Here is a 19,653-nt window from a genome sequence, read left to right as displayed (position 1 = left end):
AAGAAATTCGCCCTTGTTTTTATTATTATTTATTATGTACCTTTTTACAAAATTCTTGCAACATGTTTCTCTCCCCCAGAGAGCCCCTAAGTATCAGACTGCATTAGTCGATGCAAGAAGGCAGAACTCTTCCCCTTTTTCCTCTTTAATTTTAATCATCAAGAGGGCAGGCAGCATTTTCTCCTGGCAAGTCCCCTCCCCCACACATTGTTCCCCAGCAGGTTCCCTTCCATTTCCTTTGATGCACAGGCTGTTCTCCAATCAGCCAGGCTCACCTTCCTACTCACCTTTGAAAGTCCTCCCACCTCCAAGTAAAAGCAGATGATGAAGATGTTCCAGGTGACCCAAATGGCAGTCCAGATGGCATACTAGAAAGGAAAGGGCAGGGGGGAGAGAATTAATGAACATCGGGGTGCTCTGGGAAGCTGGCATGCTTTGCATGTGATACAGCTGGAGACAGTCACATGTCCCAAATCAGCCTCACAGTCACTTTCTGCTCTTCTGGCATTTGACTACATTTCAATGAAGCTATAGCTCTCGGGTGGTTATGGAGCTCTGATCTGGCTCCCAAAAGCAGGGTTCATGGGCAGCAGGCTGCATCTGTCCTACTCTGCAGCATGGCATGTTAATGCAACATCCCCCCACCATTCCCCGGTGAAAGTTCCCTCCGCTGGGATCAATCTATGTTTCTCATTGGTGTCAGTGGAGCTGTGCTGATAAACCCCAGCTGAGGATCTGGCCCTGAGTTTTCAGCTGGCTAAGCTAGGTTTGTCAGACCCAATAACATTTTAACATCAGGCCCCGGCTGGCTCTGGCTCCCCTCGCAGGGCAGGGGTGTTCAGAACTCACATCGTGAGTGGCGGGAGGGGCTAAGGTGCCTCACGCTGCTCTTACAGCAGCCTGCCAAGGAGAGATGACAGACTTTGGAGGGAGTCACATTCATCTGTCCTCAGCTCGAAGATCGTGGCTGCTGTTCAGGGGCTCGCAGGGCAGAGTAAGGCCAAAAGTTAGGAGGAATGGGAGGCTCCTCAGGGCTCCAGGTGACTTCTCAATTTCAAAACACCACCAGACAAATAACCTTGGCATTTTTTAGAACAAAGGGCAAGTGCAAAATGGGCCCCATTTCCAATTCCTGTGACCTGCTCCTCTGAAGGGTGCAGTTGTTATGTCACTCATCTCCATAAACATGCTTAGAAATACATAAATGAAAGAAACAAACTCTGCCAGCCAGCCAGCAGCCTGTGGGTCCCTTCCCTTGGGCACCAGATCAGCAATTAGAGTCTTGGAGGAAATGGTGCAGCAGAACCTAGCATCCCAGGGGAAGAGGAACAGCTGGTCTCAGGTGTGTGAAGTAGAAACTGAGGCGAACTCAATGAACCCACGCTATCTGTCTTACTGACCTGTGGCTGGAAAGCCCTGCTCTGCTGCATTCCTACTTATCCTGACTCAAGAAACATCCTTCAGCTGAGCTTTCTATGCAGCTGGTAACTCTTCATGTGAAGTGTGACCAGAATGCATTTTTCGTGTTCCGAGAAGTTTGTTAGTTGATTAGGTTTACTTTGAATGAAGTCTGAAAGCTGTCAACACGTAGGGAAACTGAATAAGCACAATGTCTGTAGAAAAATCCCAAATTCCTCAGAAAAATACTATTCAGACCCCTTTAAATGAACTTCCCCTGGCATTTTCTATTCCAATGCTTAATTGTCTTCCACCCACGTCAACAGGTACACTTCACGCACATCAAGAGTGTACGCTTGTGCTAGAGGGCCCCAGTATGAGGCTAGGAGGTTGTCAGACAGCCCGAGAGTCACAACCTGATCTCCATCTTGTCAGTTTCCACAGAGAGAGGGGACTGCAAACTGTCTCCTGTCAAAAAACCTGCCAGCTGGCAGAAGTTTATTACTTAAGTCCCTGTCATTGAGGATTTTATCTGTCCAATAACTGACAGTGATAAAGCGGAGCTGAAGGGGAACATGAATCATATAGAGGTTAGGTCAATTATAAGGCAGTAGATCCTGTAAAGAGAGATGCTTGCTGGCATCAGAATGTGATTCTAAGTATCTAAAAAATATTTCTGAATGCTGGTTTTCAAAAAACACGTTCCAGTCAAAAATGGTTTCTAACCAACAATGAGCAGAGCCAGTAAATGAACATTCCATTCCAGGAGGCTTCTGAAAAGATCCAGTGGTCACTGACCATGAAATCTGACCGGCTAGCATAGCCAAGGCAGCATTGCAGATCCTCATGAGCCTCAAACTTGAGCATCTACTTATCAAGAAAGGATGATTTCATAGACTTTTAAGGCCAGAAGGGAGCATCGTGAGCATCTAGTCAGACCTGCACATTGCAGGCCACACAGCCTCGCCCATCCACTCATGTAATAGATCCATAACCTCTGGCTGCGTTAGTGAAGTCCTCAATGATCTTGTGATTAAGACACAAGATTGGGACTCAGGAGACCTGGGATCATCCCCAGTTATAGACAGTCAGTACCCAGCTCTGTATCTGGGTCAGCACCCAGTTCTGCTGCGGACTCCCTGTGTGAGCTTGGACAAGTCACTTAATCGCTCTGTGCCTCAGTTTTCCCATCTGTAAAATGGAGAAAAATAACACTTCCTTTCTCCAGCCCTTTGTCTGCCTTGTCTATTTAGATAGTTAATTCTCAGTGGAAGAGACTATCTCTTACTATGTCTCTGTATACCACTCAACATTATGCTACTCCAGTCTCAGTTGTGGCCTGTAGCTGCTACTGTAATACAAATAATAAATATGATTTAATCTCTTCCAAAAGTGCTGAGTAAATATAGCAAAGAGTAGAATAAATGGTGTGCTCTTTAAAGCAGCACAGGCAGGTACAAGTTAAACAAACACCTGTCAGGGATGGTCTAGATAATACTTAGTCCTGTCATGAGTGCTGGGGACTGGACTAGATGACCTCTCGTGGTTCCTTTGAGTCATACGATTCTATGATTCAGTGTGGGTAAAAATCTCTAATGGTTGAATATCTGTGCATGAATGGATTGGTTCCAGCCTTAACCCAGTGCCCACTAGACCTGATCACGGACTTGGCTGGGTAATTGTAGCACAGAAGAAAGCGAATGCTACTTACCACCACTATGTAGCGTGGCCTATACTGAATAGTACCGAAGAGGCCAAGGATAACGATGATGATGTGGAGGAAATTGGCTAGAATAGGAGCCCATTGATATCCCAGGAAATCGAACACTTGTCTCTCTAATGCAGCAAGCTGGAAGAAAAGGAGCAAAAGATGAATTACAAATTCACGGCTTGTTGCAAGGCTTTGAATGTTCAATCTCAGATTCACTTCATCACCCCAGCTGCCTCTGGTGTTTTCCATTTATTGGTTCACCTGGGTACATCCACTGGGATAGCATGGGGAAGGAAGGAATTCCCTCCCCGTCAGAAGCACTGCCCTCCCCCCCACATATTTAGCTCTTTTCAATGCTAATATATTAGTTTAAGGTAAAATCCATAAATTGTTAATGCTTTACTTCCAGATTTTCAGAACAGTCAATGCAAAAATATGTGCATTTTGGGCACATGTTTTTACCAGCACTGTGCACATAACAGCAGTCAATGTATCCAGCTAGACTTATAGCTGGCCATCTGTGCATCAAATTGCTACATAGAGCAGGCAGCTATATGTGCAAATTAGACATGCAATTGCACAACCTCCTCCCTGAAGTCTTTTCATTGATATGTTCACAGCTCAAGCAAGATGGGGGTGAATGGGCTAGTGCCTCCCCCCCATCCCTTTAACTCCACACCTCTGGCACGTACACTCTCCTACATAGGATATCAGGGTTAGAGGGGACCTCAGGAGGTCATCTAGTCCAACCCCCTGCTTAAAGCAGGACCAATCCCCAGACAGATTTTTACCCCACTTCCCTAAATGGCTCCCCTCAAGGATTGAACTCATAACCCTGGGTTTAGTAGGCCAATGCTCAAACCACTGAGCTATCCCTCCGCTGCTTGCTCCAGCCCAAACATGCTATGTCCACTACCATGACTGGTACCAAATCCTTAGACAGTGGGATCAGCTATAGCAAAACAAAGGTGCTTAACAGCATTCAGAGTACAATTGGTATTTATTTTTTACCCACAAACCAGTTGGCAAAATTTACCAGCAATGCCCAAGATTAAGTGTATAATATCCAGTATTTACTCCCTCACTTGCAGGCGGTAGCCTTGAACATCCAAAGGGCCTTTGCCATCCCCAGCTATCCGGATATATTATACTAGCTTTGTATACTGAACTCTTTTAATGGATGCTCCTAGTCTACTCCTCGTAGTCACATCTGAAGCAGTGCATCTTTTCCTGGGTGTACCCTGCACGCAGCTGGGCACCGGGCAGTGGAACTTTTGCAATGGCTTAAAGTATTGGGGGGATGCTCATTGTATCCCCGTGAGCTATGCATGCCCCAGTGAAGCAGCACGAAGAGGTGTGCCATGCTTATCAAATGACCACGGTTCCTCCTCCTCCCTGGGAGACACAGTGGGGAAATCATTCATATGCTTCCCCAGGGCTCAGAATGTGCAGAAAATGGTACTACACCCAAAGGAACAGCAGGTAGATACACAGGAACACAGTTCTCTTTGCTGAAACCACTCGCTCGGAAGACAGCGGGGAAAGTTCAGAAGTATCTATGTTTCAAAGGGGTAAATAAACAGTGTTGCTGCTTACAGGAGGAGATCAAAAAGCCTGGCTGCTAAGCAGTTTTTCCTCAATGACAGCTCTCTGCATTGGAGAAGGGGTGCCTGAGAAGCAGGGGGTGGGGAGAGCTGGCTCAAAGTCAGGCTATATTCTACAAAACAAATTAATCTCCCCTTTGAAGTAACGCACGCTGGCATATTTTGATCATTTTTAACTAACTGGAAGGTGCTGTGAAACGCGGCAATGCTGCCATTGTGCTATCAGGCTGTGCCTTTGAAATGGGAGCAGGGAGAATACTCCGCATTTCACAGTAGTTCAATTTGGTATCCTCCCATGAGTGCAAAAGATTTTCTATATCTCATCAGAACCAGCAGTCAGAGGTTAAATGCTTAATCTTTTTAGTAGGGAATTAATGTTCATACTATAATGACATTTAGAATTCCTGAACCCTGATTGGCTGGTAACAGGTCACTTGACTTTGACCACTTCATCCAATCAGGCATTTAATTGGCTTTGTGTGTGACACTAACCCTGGAAGATGTACCATATAGAGCCAGCACCACAGTATGTCAATTAGCCGGTTAGACAAGGGGACACAATGGGGTGTGTGTTGTAAAGAGATAACACCCTGCCTTAGGTGCATTAGGATGAAATATTTGGCTTTGCCTCTTGCCTTCAGTCACTGTAAGAAATGGACAGATATAGATTCTACCTAACAGTGCATTATTGCCACTAAGAATTGTTCTTATTCGTTACAAAAAAAGTCATACTTTGCCTGCCCCAAAAAGTCTTCCTTTTTTTACAACAGAACATTTGCCAGTGTGGTTGTTGGAGGGGATAGCTAGCACCAGCCATCGATCACCATCTCCTTCCGGCAGTGACCTCTGTTGGGTTGTTTAATTCACAGGAATCTGGCAAAATGGGTCTCATGCCATCTCTGTTAGAGGGACTGATCCCAATAGTCTTAGGGACTGATTCATGATTGCTCTGTTGCTGCAAAGCTGCCACCCAGGCCTGCAGGGACTACCCCTGGTGTAAGACGCAGAGCCAGAATGGCCTCCGACAAAGAAGACTAGCACAGAGGGTTGGTAATAGAGGGAGATAGGGGTGGGTGGGTGTCTTAGGCATTGGCAATTGTGTGCTGTTGTAATGCCCCATAAAGGCTGAACTAGCCCCCACCGGCCTCTAAATAGCAGAGGCTCCTCTTCTCGGTTCCTGTGCTGGCTCTCACGCTGTGGCAGGTGTGAATTCCCCATTTGTCTCCCAGGGTCAATTCATGCAGTCTGCACTCCAGACAAAATTCCCAGATGGTTCTGTAGTCCTTATTCAGGCTGGATTTTGCCCTGTTATTTTAGGAGCTATGTTCCTCTTCATACTTCCCTTTCTTCTACCTGCTACCTCCTTTGTCCCCCTAGCTGCTTCTGTCCCTGCTTCTTCCACTGTGATCTGCATTGCTCCAAAGATCTTTGGGAATTTTCAGTCCATTTTCACCCCATTTCTTTTTTTTTTAAAGTTCTCCTCTCTTTTTCCCATCCCCATCCTCGACCATTAGGTGCCTTTGCCATTTTCTTTAGGTCCTGTATTTTTAAACAATGTTTTGTGACCTTATGAATGGACATAGCAGACTGCTACAGCCTGCCTGTAGCATGACTGGTTAGAGCAGGAGAAAGGGAGCCAGAAGACTTGGGTTCTGTTCCAAACTGCTGCTAATGCAATGGGTGAACTCAGCAAGTCATTCATCTTCATGGCTTTGTTTCCCCACCTGTAAAATAAAGACACTACAGGGCACTTTAAGATCCTCAGATGAAAGATGTTATGTGCAGTAAATGCAAAGATTTACTGTGGTTGTTAATGTTGCCCAAGCAATGAGTGCTAAAGCCACAGTCCAGGTTTCGGAAATGAATCCCCAAGCGGCATCAAGGCTCTCTGTTAGTTATCACTGGTCCTTGGGTGGAATTAACAAAACATTTGCTAAAGCAGAATAGATAAACAACCATGTAATTCATTAGGCTACAATTCCGTGTGAAGGACATAACTGTTAAACTCTGCCAAGGCTAGGAGGTAAACTGGGTAACTCTTGTGCAAACCCAGCCTGAATTTCAGGTTGGCAACAAAGCATGAAGCCAGGAGAATGGAACTACAGCCACTAGAATCCCAAGACTGGATTCCTTGATTTGACCAGAATGATGGGAAAGTGATGGCAGAGGAGAAGGGACAAGGAGCTTTGGACATAAACAGATGTGCATGAGTGTGTACATGCACACACCTCTCTACCTCTGGACAGGAGTCATCCATCCTATGTGCCTGTGGGTATTAGCTCTTATGGAAAACTGCTGTGGAATAAGAGAGAAATGCAATCTTTCTATACAACTGTGAACCAGCCTATTGGGGGTATAGAAAATTATATCTCTGCAGTGCAGTAGAATTCTGTAGGATGGTTCAAAATGCCTATAGAGAGGAACTCGCATTACATTCTACGTACAGATTTTAAAGATCGATCCCTATCAGTTTCATCCCATTCAACTAATATAACACTTTTCCATTAGGGAGGGCAGAATCTTGTCCTTTACGACTATTTTCATTATAAGGTGGTCTCTTTTTCTCTTCTTGCTGCTCCAGACCATACAGCATCATTCCCCTTTTAAATTAAATGAAGGAAAAAGCAGTTTTCCTCAACCAGTTTGTTACAGAACAAAAATCTAAATGATTGTGATTAACCTTTCTCTTCTGAAATAAGCTGTGTTTGTGGTGATCTGAAAGGAACTGGAATAGCAATAAGCATACAAAGTATTTGTTAGACAGATAAAACCTATTAAACCGTCTTTAGGGCTCTACTGCATTTATACAACAGGTAGTGAAAGAAAGGCAGTACAAGATGCCTCTGTAGAATACATGAATTAAGGTCAATCGCACAACTCATGGGTAGTCAATTTCCTCCTCACAGGTTGGAACAAAGGCTTCCACAGACAATAATATGGTGAGTGCCTGATACCCTGACAGCACTGAAGTTTTAACAGGAAAGAGTGCTGTAGCTATGATGGAGGATGAGCCTTACTGAGAGAACTAGTTGAAAAATGATTTTGCAAAACATTTGAATATCTTTTCATTGTGCAGGGTTCAAATGGAACAATTTTCCATTTTTTGGACATTTTCAATGTAATATTTTTGGCGGCAAGAAAAAATACCCAGTGCAATAAAATGACGGAAGTCCAAAGTTTGGGGATTTTTTCATCCCCCCCACACACCCACACCCACACCACCATCACCATCATTTTTTCTTGTTGCTATTCTGTAACTGTTCTAAAGTTGAGGAAGTTTGAAAAAAGTGACAAAGTAGCAAAAGGAAAAAAATAGATTTCCTCCCCAACCCTTCCAAAAAACCCACCCTCTCCGGACATCATTCACTCTGCTGCATTCAGGAAAAAAAACGTGGAAAGGGGGAGGAAGAGGAGAAAATTAAAAAGCTCCAAGATTTCAATATTTGTGGTTTGGACGGGGGGTAGGGGACACAGAACATTTAAAAAAAAACTAAACAAAAGCTTTTCATGAAAGTTTTCAATGTAGAGAACAGACCATTTTTTGTTTGTTAAAGAAGTTTTGAACAAGAAATGCTGACAAACTCTACGTATTAACCTTTGCTGGTATATAACCCAAGAGGCCTGTCTACTTGCCATAGTACCTGGTTCCCACAGCTGAATCCATATGAAAGACTCACCTCCCCTTCCATCCTCCATCTCCCATTGTTCCTTCTTGTCCCTTGAGGGACACTTAACCTCTTCTGCCACCCCACTAAGAGTAGTTTCCCATTACATTTAATATCTAGGGTTAAGTGTGATTGCAGATTGGGGAAGGGGTGAGAAGACAAGGCAGCCATATTTGTGACGGGCATTTTCAGGGTAGTAGTCATGCAGCAGAGATTTACGTAAATGTTTGTTCAGACGTGACTGTCCCTTGTTTGTGTATCTGTGCTTCGATTGGCTGAGAGGTATTTGTATAATGGAGAAACCAAAGTACAGTCATGGCACCATCTGACCCAGGTATCTAGGTACTAAAAAAAACTCAGTAGAGTAATGTGGAGGAGGAATATCAAAAATGGGCTCTGATCTCATGCTTCTAGGGGTTGGTGCTTACCTTTGGAGGCTTTCCCTCCTCTATTTTCCTCTTCCTACTTTTCTTCTTTCTATGATTTTCCCTTCCTCTGGGCTCTGCCTGGCTTCTGCAATTGCAGGGAGGCTCCTGTGAAAAGGTGGGTTCTGTACTTGGTTCTCTGAAGGCCACCAGACTGGAGAACACTGACCTGTTTCAGCAGGGGGTTCCCTAACATCCCATATGCTCCTGCCAGTTTCCCCTTTGGCATGTATGGATTTGGTCACCCTGATGAGCTCAGAAGTCTTCCCATTCCCTAGGTGCACTGGTGTTAGGGTGACCAGATGTCCTGATTTTATAGGGACAGTCCCGTATTTGGGGCTTTTTCTTATATAGGCTCCTATTACCCCCCACCCCCCCGGCCCGATTTTTCACACTTGCTGTCTGGTCACCCTAACTGGTGTGGATAAGGAGGGAGTAGGGGGGAGCCAATGAATGAGTTAGAGGTCACCTGTAATCCTTTTATGCCACATAATTTTTATCCCACTATCCAGGCCACGTTAGCAACTAGATTTGTTTTTGCTAATGTATTACGTTTTTAAGCCCCCTAATCTTATTTGCTTCAGATCTGTGTCTTTTATTGCTTTTCTGGAGTCACTTGGAAAAAAATAATAACCATTTGGATGATGATGAACTGTGTGAGAGAAACAGACCTGTGACTTGGCTCTGCCTACACCATATATCACATACATCCACACCTCTGTGTTCTAATAGCAATAAAGCTGCTTTGACACTTTCCAAGTTCAGCTTTAATAATTAAAGAGAAATTTTTGTTTAAAATTTAATAGCAAAATAGAGAGTGCAAACATGAAACAGAGGAGCAGCTGGGAGGAAGTAACCCTGTATGCAGCCTACAAGGATCTGTCTCCTTGGGAAGAATATTTGAAGGTTGTAGGTTTGAGTCCCACCAGAGTCAGTCAAAGGTACATTTTTTTATGAATCACTGTGGAGGTGGAAAGATTTCTCCAGCAAGCCAAGCAAATTGGTCTCTCGCTACAGTTTCCCAACGTGTTAATGGATCCAGGCTTTACAGCAGGCTGATGGATTTTAAAGAGGCAAGAAATATGAAAACGGTATGTCCGGTTCTTATTTACACTAAGTCCTCTTTAAACCACTCTGCCAGTAACCTACTAGAGATGGGCTCTAGTTTAAAAAAGTCTAGATCCAAACCTTCCCAAAGTTCAGGGCTGTTTGACTCTGGGAGTTTTTTTCAGTCTGACTCTGTAACGGACCCTTAAGCATAGTGACTAGAGCTTCCCAGAAAATGGTTTGTTTTTCCATGGAAACAACCTTTTTATTGAAAAAAACAAAATATCATTTTCATCTGAAAAATGAAAGTTTTTCAGGGGTGTGTGTGTGTGTGTGAGGGGGGAAATTGGGACAAAAAGTCAACATTTTCCATAGAAAGCAGACACTTTTTGCAAACAAACAAACAAACAAACAAAACCACTCATCTTTCTGTCCAAAATCCCAATTTTCTGTTGAAAAACAGTTTTGATGGGAAATTTTCTACTAGCCCTAACAGTGACACAGCTTTAAAATCTTTTCTCTCCTACTCCTCCATGCTTCCATCTCCTTGGACACCCAAAGCACTGATGGCCACAAGGCACTGCTGAGAACTCTGCAATGCCCCTTTAGATGGATATACATGGAGGCCTTGGATCCTGAGGACACGTGTGCCTACAGTTTAGAAATAGCCCAATTCTGTGACCTAATTTTATTTACTCTCCCTTTGACCTAACTCAGGACAGAGATCCAGCCAAAGCCAAAGTTTTTCAGATGTGTCTTTGTTTGATAAACTCCATCACGCAAGTTATTAAAAGTCTCAGCCAACTTTAAAGTGGCAAGAACTTCCATAGTTATAAACCTTCAGCAAGAGTTTGAAATTGCAGTTCTTACTCAGGCAAGATTCCCATTGACCGCAGTGGGTGTTTTTGGCGTACAAGGGCTGCAGGGTCAAGCACGGTGCACATTCACAGTGTTGCCAACTCTTACAATATTTTGTGTTTTTCTTAAACCCCCAGTTCCTGGAGTCCAAGAGACTCTCAGCTGTCCTTAAAAAGTAAAAAGTTCTTAACCCTCAAGGTTGCAGAAACTAGCTTGAAATTGTGAGTCTTAAAGGCTCATACATTAGAAGGAAATTAGAAAACCTCAAATTTATTTTAAAAATCTCCTGATTTTTGGAGCCTGCTTCATGATTTGGGTTTGATGATACTGACTATCCATTAGCCAGCCAACATGATGCCTATCCGCCTTGCAATTTTGCCTTCTCATCTTTGAAAATGGTGAAAATATCTAGGCCTCAATAACTCATGCTAAGCCTGGGTAGGGGGAAAAAACCCTTATGGCTGAGCAGAAAATTACCTTCTATTTGTCTCAGGGTGAACTGCAGTGTGGACAAGGTGAATTCTGTGGGTAATGAGGTTATTCATTTAAACAATAAACCTCTTCTCTACCACAGTGAATTTGCCTCCACGCAGCAAAAAAGGAAATTCTTTAATTAAGTTTATTAGGGGGAAAAAAATTGGTCCCACCCACCACTTCAAACTGTCAGGGCCCGATCCTGCTGGGTGCTGAGTGCTCTCAGCTCCTCCTGAAGTCAGCGTCCTGGCCGAATATGCAATTGTGTTCAGGAAATCTCATTTTTCTTCCATAAGTGTTGTCAAGGAAACCCTCTTTGGGGCCTCGTGATCCACAGCTCCCTTCCTAGCATCCTGTGCTGAGCCACAGAGGTCAAGAGACTAATTGAACAGGAGGGTTCTGTTTGTCGCCTTGTCTCTGAGATATGTTTGGTCAGCACTGCCATTTAATAAAATAAACACCGTTCTCTATTAAGTTTGGTCTGTTTGCTCCCAAGGAGCTGCTTGTATTCCCCAGGTTCATTACATCCAGAAGCACACAGACATTAAAGTGGCCGGAAGGGTGTTCAAATCAGATGCCATCTTTTGAGTCTTCTAATTATTAATGCTGTAGAAATAAACCTGGGTCATTCTGGGGGCTTGTAAGGACAACTAGCTCCAACTAAGCGATCATCCATTAAACAACTCCATGTACATATTTGACACCTTCATTCCCTTTAGTGTGGTATATGTGTGCTAAGATCTCCCACCCACAGGATCATTCTTTCAGTTGACAGCAACGCTGTCACTAGTCCTTCGGCCTCATTTCCCATGTACTGTGTCACTGGGCCCTTTCAGAAAAATCCTGGATGTAAGGCTATGTTGACTTGCACTATATTATTCAGTTATCAGCTGTGTGTGTCCATCATTGACTTCCTGGCAGGGTATGTTCCTTGGTAAACATAGGAGACAAAACTGGGACTCAAGCTGTGTGGAAGCCTAAACTTTCCTCAATAAATTTCTCCTGCTTGAGAGGGTCTGATTCTGCATGTCATGATACTGAATTTACTCCATGGGAATACACTTGCTACACAACCACTGATGAACAGATAGTACAGCTAAAGAGGGAGGGGTTTGATAGCTATTACAAATTTTAGGATGAATTTAGTCTTCGAGAAAGTATGGGTCTAACGGGATTAGCTAGAGGTAGGCAGGTACTACATACACTTCTCTCATACAGATATATTAATGTACCTCAGCCCGGGATTGCAAGACCCCCTGCTATACCAGTGCTTAATCTCTATGAAACAGAGACTAACGTTAATAAACAGATGGTTTTGTCATGCAGACAAAAACCCACTATGATCTTCTTATCGGATGCAGAGCTTGCCAAGCCAATTTGCGGCACCCTCCTCAGTGAAGTGCAGAGCCCTCAGACCACCAGCAAATCTGGCCAGAGGCAGTCGTCAGTGATGTGTGATATTGTCTGTCTTTGGCCACAGATGCATGTGGGATCCTCTTGTTGGCCCCAGGCTGGCTGCACATTGATCCTGGCCCATTTGAAATCAGGTCAGAAGGGCCCACAAGTGGCGTGGCAAATCAAAGCCGGGTACATACATAGTCGGGTCAGTTATGAGAGACTGGTTTCTGATGTCAACTGCAGACCATTCTTCACACCACGTTGACATTTCGAGTGTGTTCCATCTTTACAATGCCAGAGCAGACCAGGAACTCAACATCTTTCTCAATGGATATCTCTTGAAACACGAATCCCACCCAGTCTACTCAGAATAACCCTAGTTCAGGGATCGACAACCTTTGGCACGTGGCCCATCAGGGAAATCCGCTGGCGGGCCGGGTCGGTTTGTTTACCTGCAGCGTCTGCAGGTTCGGCCGATTGCAGCTCCCACTGGCCGCGGTTCTCTGTTCCAGGCCAATAGGGGCTGTGGGAAGCAGCGCGGGCCGAGGAATGTGCTGGCTGCAACTTCTTGCAGCCCCCATTGGCCTGGAACAGAGAACCGCGACCAGTGGGAGCTGCGATCGGCCGAACCTGCAGATGCTGCAGGTAAACAAACCGTCCCGGCCCGCCAGCAGATTTCCCTGACGGGCCGCATGCCAAAGGCTGCTGATCCCTGCCCTAGATAGATCTTTCACATATCTGAACCACCTCAGGATAACTGCAGCTAAGGTGAGGATGCACAACAACCTTCATAGCAAATTGGTGGGCACTTCATGGGGATCAAATGCTCAAACTCTCCGATCATCTGGTTTAGCCCTCTGTGACTCTACAGCAGAATGCTGTGCTCCGGTCTGGCTCTCTTCGTCTCTCATCAGGTTGGTTGCCACAGAACTACACTTACCCATGTGCATCATCACTGGGACAATTCAACACATACCAGTACTGTGGTTCCATTTGTTAAGCAGCATCACTCCTCCACCCACTATGATAAGGCTGCCGAACTCATTTTATTTGTGACCTAAGCCAACATCTGAACCTAGGCCTCCAGAACTTAAAAGCCAATTAATTTAATGTATTGTACTAGCTTTGGTCATCCTAGAAAAACCTTGTGACAGACAGAATGGCCATTGAAATGAATGGGATGTGATTGGATTTGTACCTGGCAGAAAAATAAGAGTTTTCTTATTCAGAAAGTGCCTGACGTTTACGTCCTGCAGGCACATGGCGAGATTTGCGATGCATGGCCTTCTTGGATAGCTGTGTGCATCCGAGGGGCATTCTCTAACACAGGAGGCCAGCAGTAGCACAAGTTTATTGAGGGTTGAGTTAAGGATTTGCTAGTTCCTTGCCAGACATTTGCACAGGGCAATTTGTTACTGTTTATGAGGCCATCTGAACATTATAAAGACCAGGAGGCAGAGCAGTGATACAATATCAGCAGGAATTACATGTTCTAATTGAAAGATTTATTCCCACTAAACATGGCATTGCATCCCTGCACTAGCTGTTCCACTGCTAGTCCAGAAAGGCTAGCCAATGTTGTTTGCAAGAGAAGGGATGAAAGAATATGAAAAATAATTCCAATCTCAGTCTTGATAACTAGGTAGGCAGTAATACCACAGAAAAGGATCAGAGAATTATAGTGCATCACAAAACGAACAGGAGCCAGCAATGTGATGCGGATGCAAAAAAGGCTAATATCACGAGGGTGTAATAACAAGAGTGCTGTCTATAAGATACAGGTGGTAATTGTTCCACTCGACTCGGCAGTGGTGAGGCCTCAGTTGGAGTACTGCATCCAGTTTTGGGCACCACACTTTAGGAAAGATGTGGACAAACTGGAGAGAGTCCTGAGGAGAGCAACCAAAATGACAGAAGATTTAGAAAACCTGACCTACGAGGAAAGGTTAAAAAAATGGGCGTGTTTAGTCTTGAGAAAAGAAGACTGATAGGGGGCCTTACAATAGTCTTCAAATATGTTTTGGGAACTGGAACTTCAAATATGTTCCTTTGGGAACTGGAACAGTTTGGGGCTAACTGTAATTCTTGGTAGTTTTGAAAACGATTGTGATAAGATTCTGATAACATTGAAGTAAGTGGATGTTTTGCCACAGACTTCACTAAAAGCAGGACTGGGCCCTTCGGATAGATAGCTAGAGCTCTCTTCACACAGTGATGGCAGCGTGATACATGTTAACTGAGTGGAGTTTTCATTTGTACTATTTATTGGTGGATATGCGTCATGTGCACAAAGTCTTGCTCTCAAGTTCTTAGCTGAAAGCAAATGCAATAAACCAAAAGCTAATCTACATTGTGTGGGCTTCCCCAGCTACTACTCTCATGAAACAAGAAACAGTCTCATTACAGTTCTTGAAAAATTCACAAACGAAAAAAGAACAGTCAGGAAATTCAACTCACTGCAATTAAAGTCCACTCTGCTGATGGCGTGGCAACCTTTTCAGCAAAAAGCTTTTGAAAAGTTCCACTTTGTCAGCGTAGAGGCTGTCTTATCCCCCATAGTACATACCAGGTTACCCTCCGAAGAAGTGAAAAGGCAGCTGCATGCTCATTCAGAGAGCTTTGCATGTCTGCCAGCTGAGATCAACCTGGGTTTGTAAATCCAAATACAGTAAAAAAGCACTACGCTCTTGTTAAATACATGCTCAGTTAGAATATTGCTTGGTCACCCTCACACCGTTCACTCTCAACCAAATTGCTAAGCATTATTTAAATAACTAAGCACTTAAATGCATTTCCTTGCAAGACTCTGGCAGCCCAACCACTGTGCTGCTTATTTTAGTCAGGCTTATGGCTTCCTAGTTACATGTGCAACCGAATAGGAAACGTAGCTATGGATACTAAAGTGTAGATAAGCCCTTTGGGCGGGGACTATTTTTTCATGTTTGTACAGCACCTAGGACAGCAAGGTTCTAGTCCACATCTGGGGCTCGTAGATGCTACAACAACACAAATAATAATACTAATAACATAGTTTGTCTGTGATGTACAATGACCCTAACTCTATTTGCCTGGGATAAACTTAGAACTGGGTTCATGAGCTGGATAAACGTCAGGAAGAGTCCAGAATTATAAGGTAAAGGGCCAGGTTCAGCCCTGGAGTAAGACCACAAACTTCGTTTGCACCTGTTTACTCCAGGGTTAAACTAATGTTCTTAAACACACCTCTACCCTGATATAACGTGACCCGATATAACACGAATTCGGATATAACGCGGTAAAGCAGCGCTCCGTGGGGGCGGGGCTGCGCGCTCCGGCGGATCAAAGCAAGTTCGATATAATGCGGTTTCACCTATAATGCAGTAAGATTTTTTGGCTCCCAAGGACAGCGTTATATCGGGGTAGAGGTGTATTTTAGTCTTCTGTTTCTTAAAGGAACAGCAGAATCTCCATAAGGAAACTGACTTGAATCTTGAAAGGACTGTCTCAATTCTTCCTTTGTCCCTTCCACACACAGCTCAAGAAAAATCCTTCATTTGAGAGAGACAAAAAGGCAAAAATTTGAAATATACTTACCAAACCTTCGGAACAAGCCCCATTTTGTGGGCAGTGATTCCCACTCTGTCTTTTTACATCATCCCCGAGAGTTTGAATCGTGGCAATGTATCACCATGGTATCTTCTAAGTAGTTTCCTACCATACCGAGACACAATCTGTGAACACTGTAACGGTGTGGGACTCACCCCTGCGGCGCCTCCTGCTGGTCGTCCAGGGAATTAGCGTTTCCAGCTTCCGGAGCGCCCTCTGCAGGCCGGTGTCCCGCTTGCCGCTGGGCCCGAGTCCCTCCTGGACCCCGGTGCCCCTTTCAGGCCAGGGTACTGCCCCCTGCCCGACAGATCTGGGTCTCTCCTCCCCAGGGAATCCCCACCCTCTATCCCCACCTCACCTCTGTCTATGGCCACTGCCAGTCATCACCTAGCCCCCGTTCCCTGGGGCAGACTGTCAGTGGCATCAGGAACCTGTCACCTGACCCCTTACAGGCTACACGGGTTAATTTGCTTGGCTAGCAGTTTCACATTGCTTGAATATTCTTTATAAACAAGAAATGACAGAGGTGATAATCCCCTCATAACACTCCTTAATCATGCATTCTATTGGGAGATTGACACTCAGATTAATGCAGTCCTCTGTGCATGTCACAGGCTCTGGATAAACGTCAGGCCGAGGATACTGTGCACATCTATAAAACTAAACTTATTCCGAACTAATTTAACACACCCAAGTTCTAAATCCTAGAAAACCAGAAGTTACGTGTTTAGACCCTGGGGCTAATACAGTGATGAGCCAAAAGCATTTTTCTCTAAACACATTACAAAATAAATGAACAGAACAACATGTTGATCTTGCTAACTCCTAAAGTCTCTCCTTCTACAGGCCCCATCTACCCTCCTTCTCCCCCACACAACAGCAACTAACAATCCTCTGAGCTCCCATTAGCATCCTCCATCCAAGAACCTCAAAACACCTTACGATGGATCAAATTCACTCACAGTAATGCAGGAAGGGGCAGTTTGCCAGCGTAGGTGGGATGAGATTGGCTCTCAGGGGAAAGTGTCGCCAATGCTGCCCTCCATCAGGAGTTCTATCAGCGTGAGGGCAGCATCTTTAAGTTATGCCCAGTCCTACCTAGGAGATCTGCCAGGAAAGCCTGCAGTAAGCATGAAGTGGATCAATGCAGATCTAGCCACCCCAGCCATAGCTGTCCCCCAGCTCCGGTCGACAGCACTCACTTTTAGGGCTGTGCTGCGTGACTGTGATTCTTTCTCCTCTCTTTTTCCAACCCCCACCATCCAGTTTTCAAAGCTGAGGGCTTAATCCTGCTCCCAGTGAAGTCGATGACCATCCCCACTACTGACTCCATGGGACCAGGATCATTCCCCTAAGTTTTAGGCAGAGCTCTAGCAGCTGATCCCTCTAATTAGGTCACAAATGGATCACTTGTAAAACACTTACACAGGCCAATTTCTCCCCCTGCCAAGCTAGCGTGACGTGTTGTGTGGGGGGAAGGGAAGATTAGACCCTGCGTGGACCTGTTGTTACAGACAAAACAAAGCTTCTAAACATTACCCATAAGGAAAGGGAGAGCCCTGTTTTAGCTTCTCTTAAACAGCTGGGAGGGTTACCCTCACACTGACATTGCAGCTAAGTGGTAGTGTCTCTTTAATTTCCTTTTGCTCCTGCTGCAGCTCCAGATTGCTGAGATATTCGTCAACAGAAGGAGTTTAATGAAAATTATAATTAGAGCCCTGCGGTGCTCTAGCAGGTCGCCTTTACACTGGGGTGCCAATTTACATTACAAATCCGCCCGGTGTCATTGCAGAGTCCACGGTAACAGAAGGGAATTCATTAAAAGAAAGCTCAGGGTGGGAGAGAAATAGTGGATAAGGAAAATGATATGAGGATGATTATTAACAATAATCATAAAGGAAATTGGGATCTGCCACAGTCTCCATGCAGCTTTGCTCAGAGCATAAAAGCCCTTTTGTAATCATCCTGAGGTGGAGGAAGACAGAGCAGCAGTTTGGAATTTTCCGTGGGCAATTGCTGTACAAATGAACCCTTTTCAATCCAGCATCTGCTTCCCCAGGAAAACAAAAGGGCAAAGAAGAATTTATCTCCCCCACCGGGATACGGAAAGTGCACTCCGCACTTCTGCTTTCCCGCATTTAGTGTTGCACAGCTGGATGGTGGTTGGGGTGGGTGAGACTCTCTGCAAAATAAAATGCAAGCTAAAGAGACTAATTCACCAGGGTTTTACTGATTTCACCCTCCTTTTCTTAGCCCCAGGCAGCAGCTAAGCACTGTGCTTCCACCCGATTGCGGTGTCATGATCAGTAACATCTTAAAACCAATAGAGACCCTAATTTAGCAGAGCACTTAAGCACATGTGTAAGTCCCATTGAAGCCAATGCTTAAGTACGTTGCTGAGTCAGGGCCTAAGGGAGCAGTGGTGATCAGAACCTGTAAGGAACCCGGTGTGGTGTGAAGGCTGTCTTCTCAGGGTATGTCTTCACTGCAGAGAGAGCCCAGGTGATCAGCACCCAGGTCTGAACACCCGTGTTGGCCTAGCCCAGGTGGGAGCATCCACAAGGCAAAGCCTGGCTTGAGTTACTGTGTCCTCACTGGTACTGCGACCACCAGTGTGTGTCACTAAGACATCTGGGGACATACTCCCTGGTTCTTTGTGCTGCAGTAAGATGAGCCACTCAGTGATCTGTTCCTAGTGAATTGTGAGAGAACTTGTTTGTCCTTCTGGGCACCCGGTGGAAATTGTGGGAAGGCACTGGAGAACTATCAGCACTCAAGTGGTTTAAGCTGTGTCCTCACTGCAAAGCGGGCAGGTTACCAACCTGAGTGAAAGGGGAGCCCATGCTCTACCCCACTGCCCCAGCTAGGCCAACTTGGGTGCAAGGATTTTGGACAGGAGCTGGGTTAGGTGCAACACCTGAGGAAGAGGATAACTGCAGTGTAGACAGACTCACCGTTTGAGCATGTCAAGCTGCTTCTTCTTCATAACAGCAGCTCCTGGATGGACGGACACACACACACACACACACACACACACACTCTTGCAATTTTATCATGAGTCTTGTGATATTTGTTGTTTTATTAAATCCCCAGCCTCTGGAATTAAACTCTCTCATCTTTCATTTTAAAAATTGAAAAGTAAATTTCTAGCCTTCACAGTTGCTGAGAAAAAGCTTGAAAACATGACCTGAGTGCACTACAAAACCTCAGACACCAGAAGGCAAACAAAAAGGAACCCAAAATATATTTTTAAGACAATCTCATTATTTAGGGGGGCCTGATTCCTGATTTTGGAACACTTGGGATTGGCCATACTGCAAACATTTTACTGCGAACCAAATGTGGAAGTGCTACGTGTAACACAAACCAAAGCTACAAAGGGTCTATTGCCTTCTTAATCTCTTGACAATCCAATCTTTTTTATCTCACACCTTAGAACAGGGGTCGACAACGTTTGGCACGCGGCACGCCAGGGTAAGCACCCTGGC

At 44.9% G+C, this 19,653-nt stretch overlaps 1 protein-coding gene across 2 annotated transcripts in view; it reads right to left on the bottom strand.

The window, feature by feature from the left end:
• NKAIN4 (sodium/potassium transporting ATPase interacting 4) overlaps positions 1-19,653 on the bottom strand; it is an 85,251-nt gene that overhangs the window by 40,333 nt on the left and 25,265 nt on the right. For both annotated transcript variants that reach the window (XM_024219207.2, XM_024219208.1), the window contains exons 2-3: positions 3,110-3,247; positions 288-368 (exon numbers count right to left, since the gene is read on the bottom strand). In XM_024219207.2, coding sequence (XP_024074975.1) covers positions 288-368; positions 3,110-3,247 — 219 coding nt within the window. The remainder of the gene's footprint in view (positions 1-287; positions 369-3,109; positions 3,248-19,653) is intronic.

Source organism: Terrapene carolina, unplaced genomic scaffold (assembly GCF_002925995.2).
Source record: "Terrapene carolina triunguis isolate 2854851 unplaced genomic scaffold, T_m_triunguis-2.0 Scaffold130, whole genome shotgun sequence".
NCBI lineage: Eukaryota > Metazoa > Chordata > Testudines > Emydidae > Terrapene > Terrapene triunguis.
This window is presented reverse-complemented; position numbering and strand designations above follow the sequence as displayed.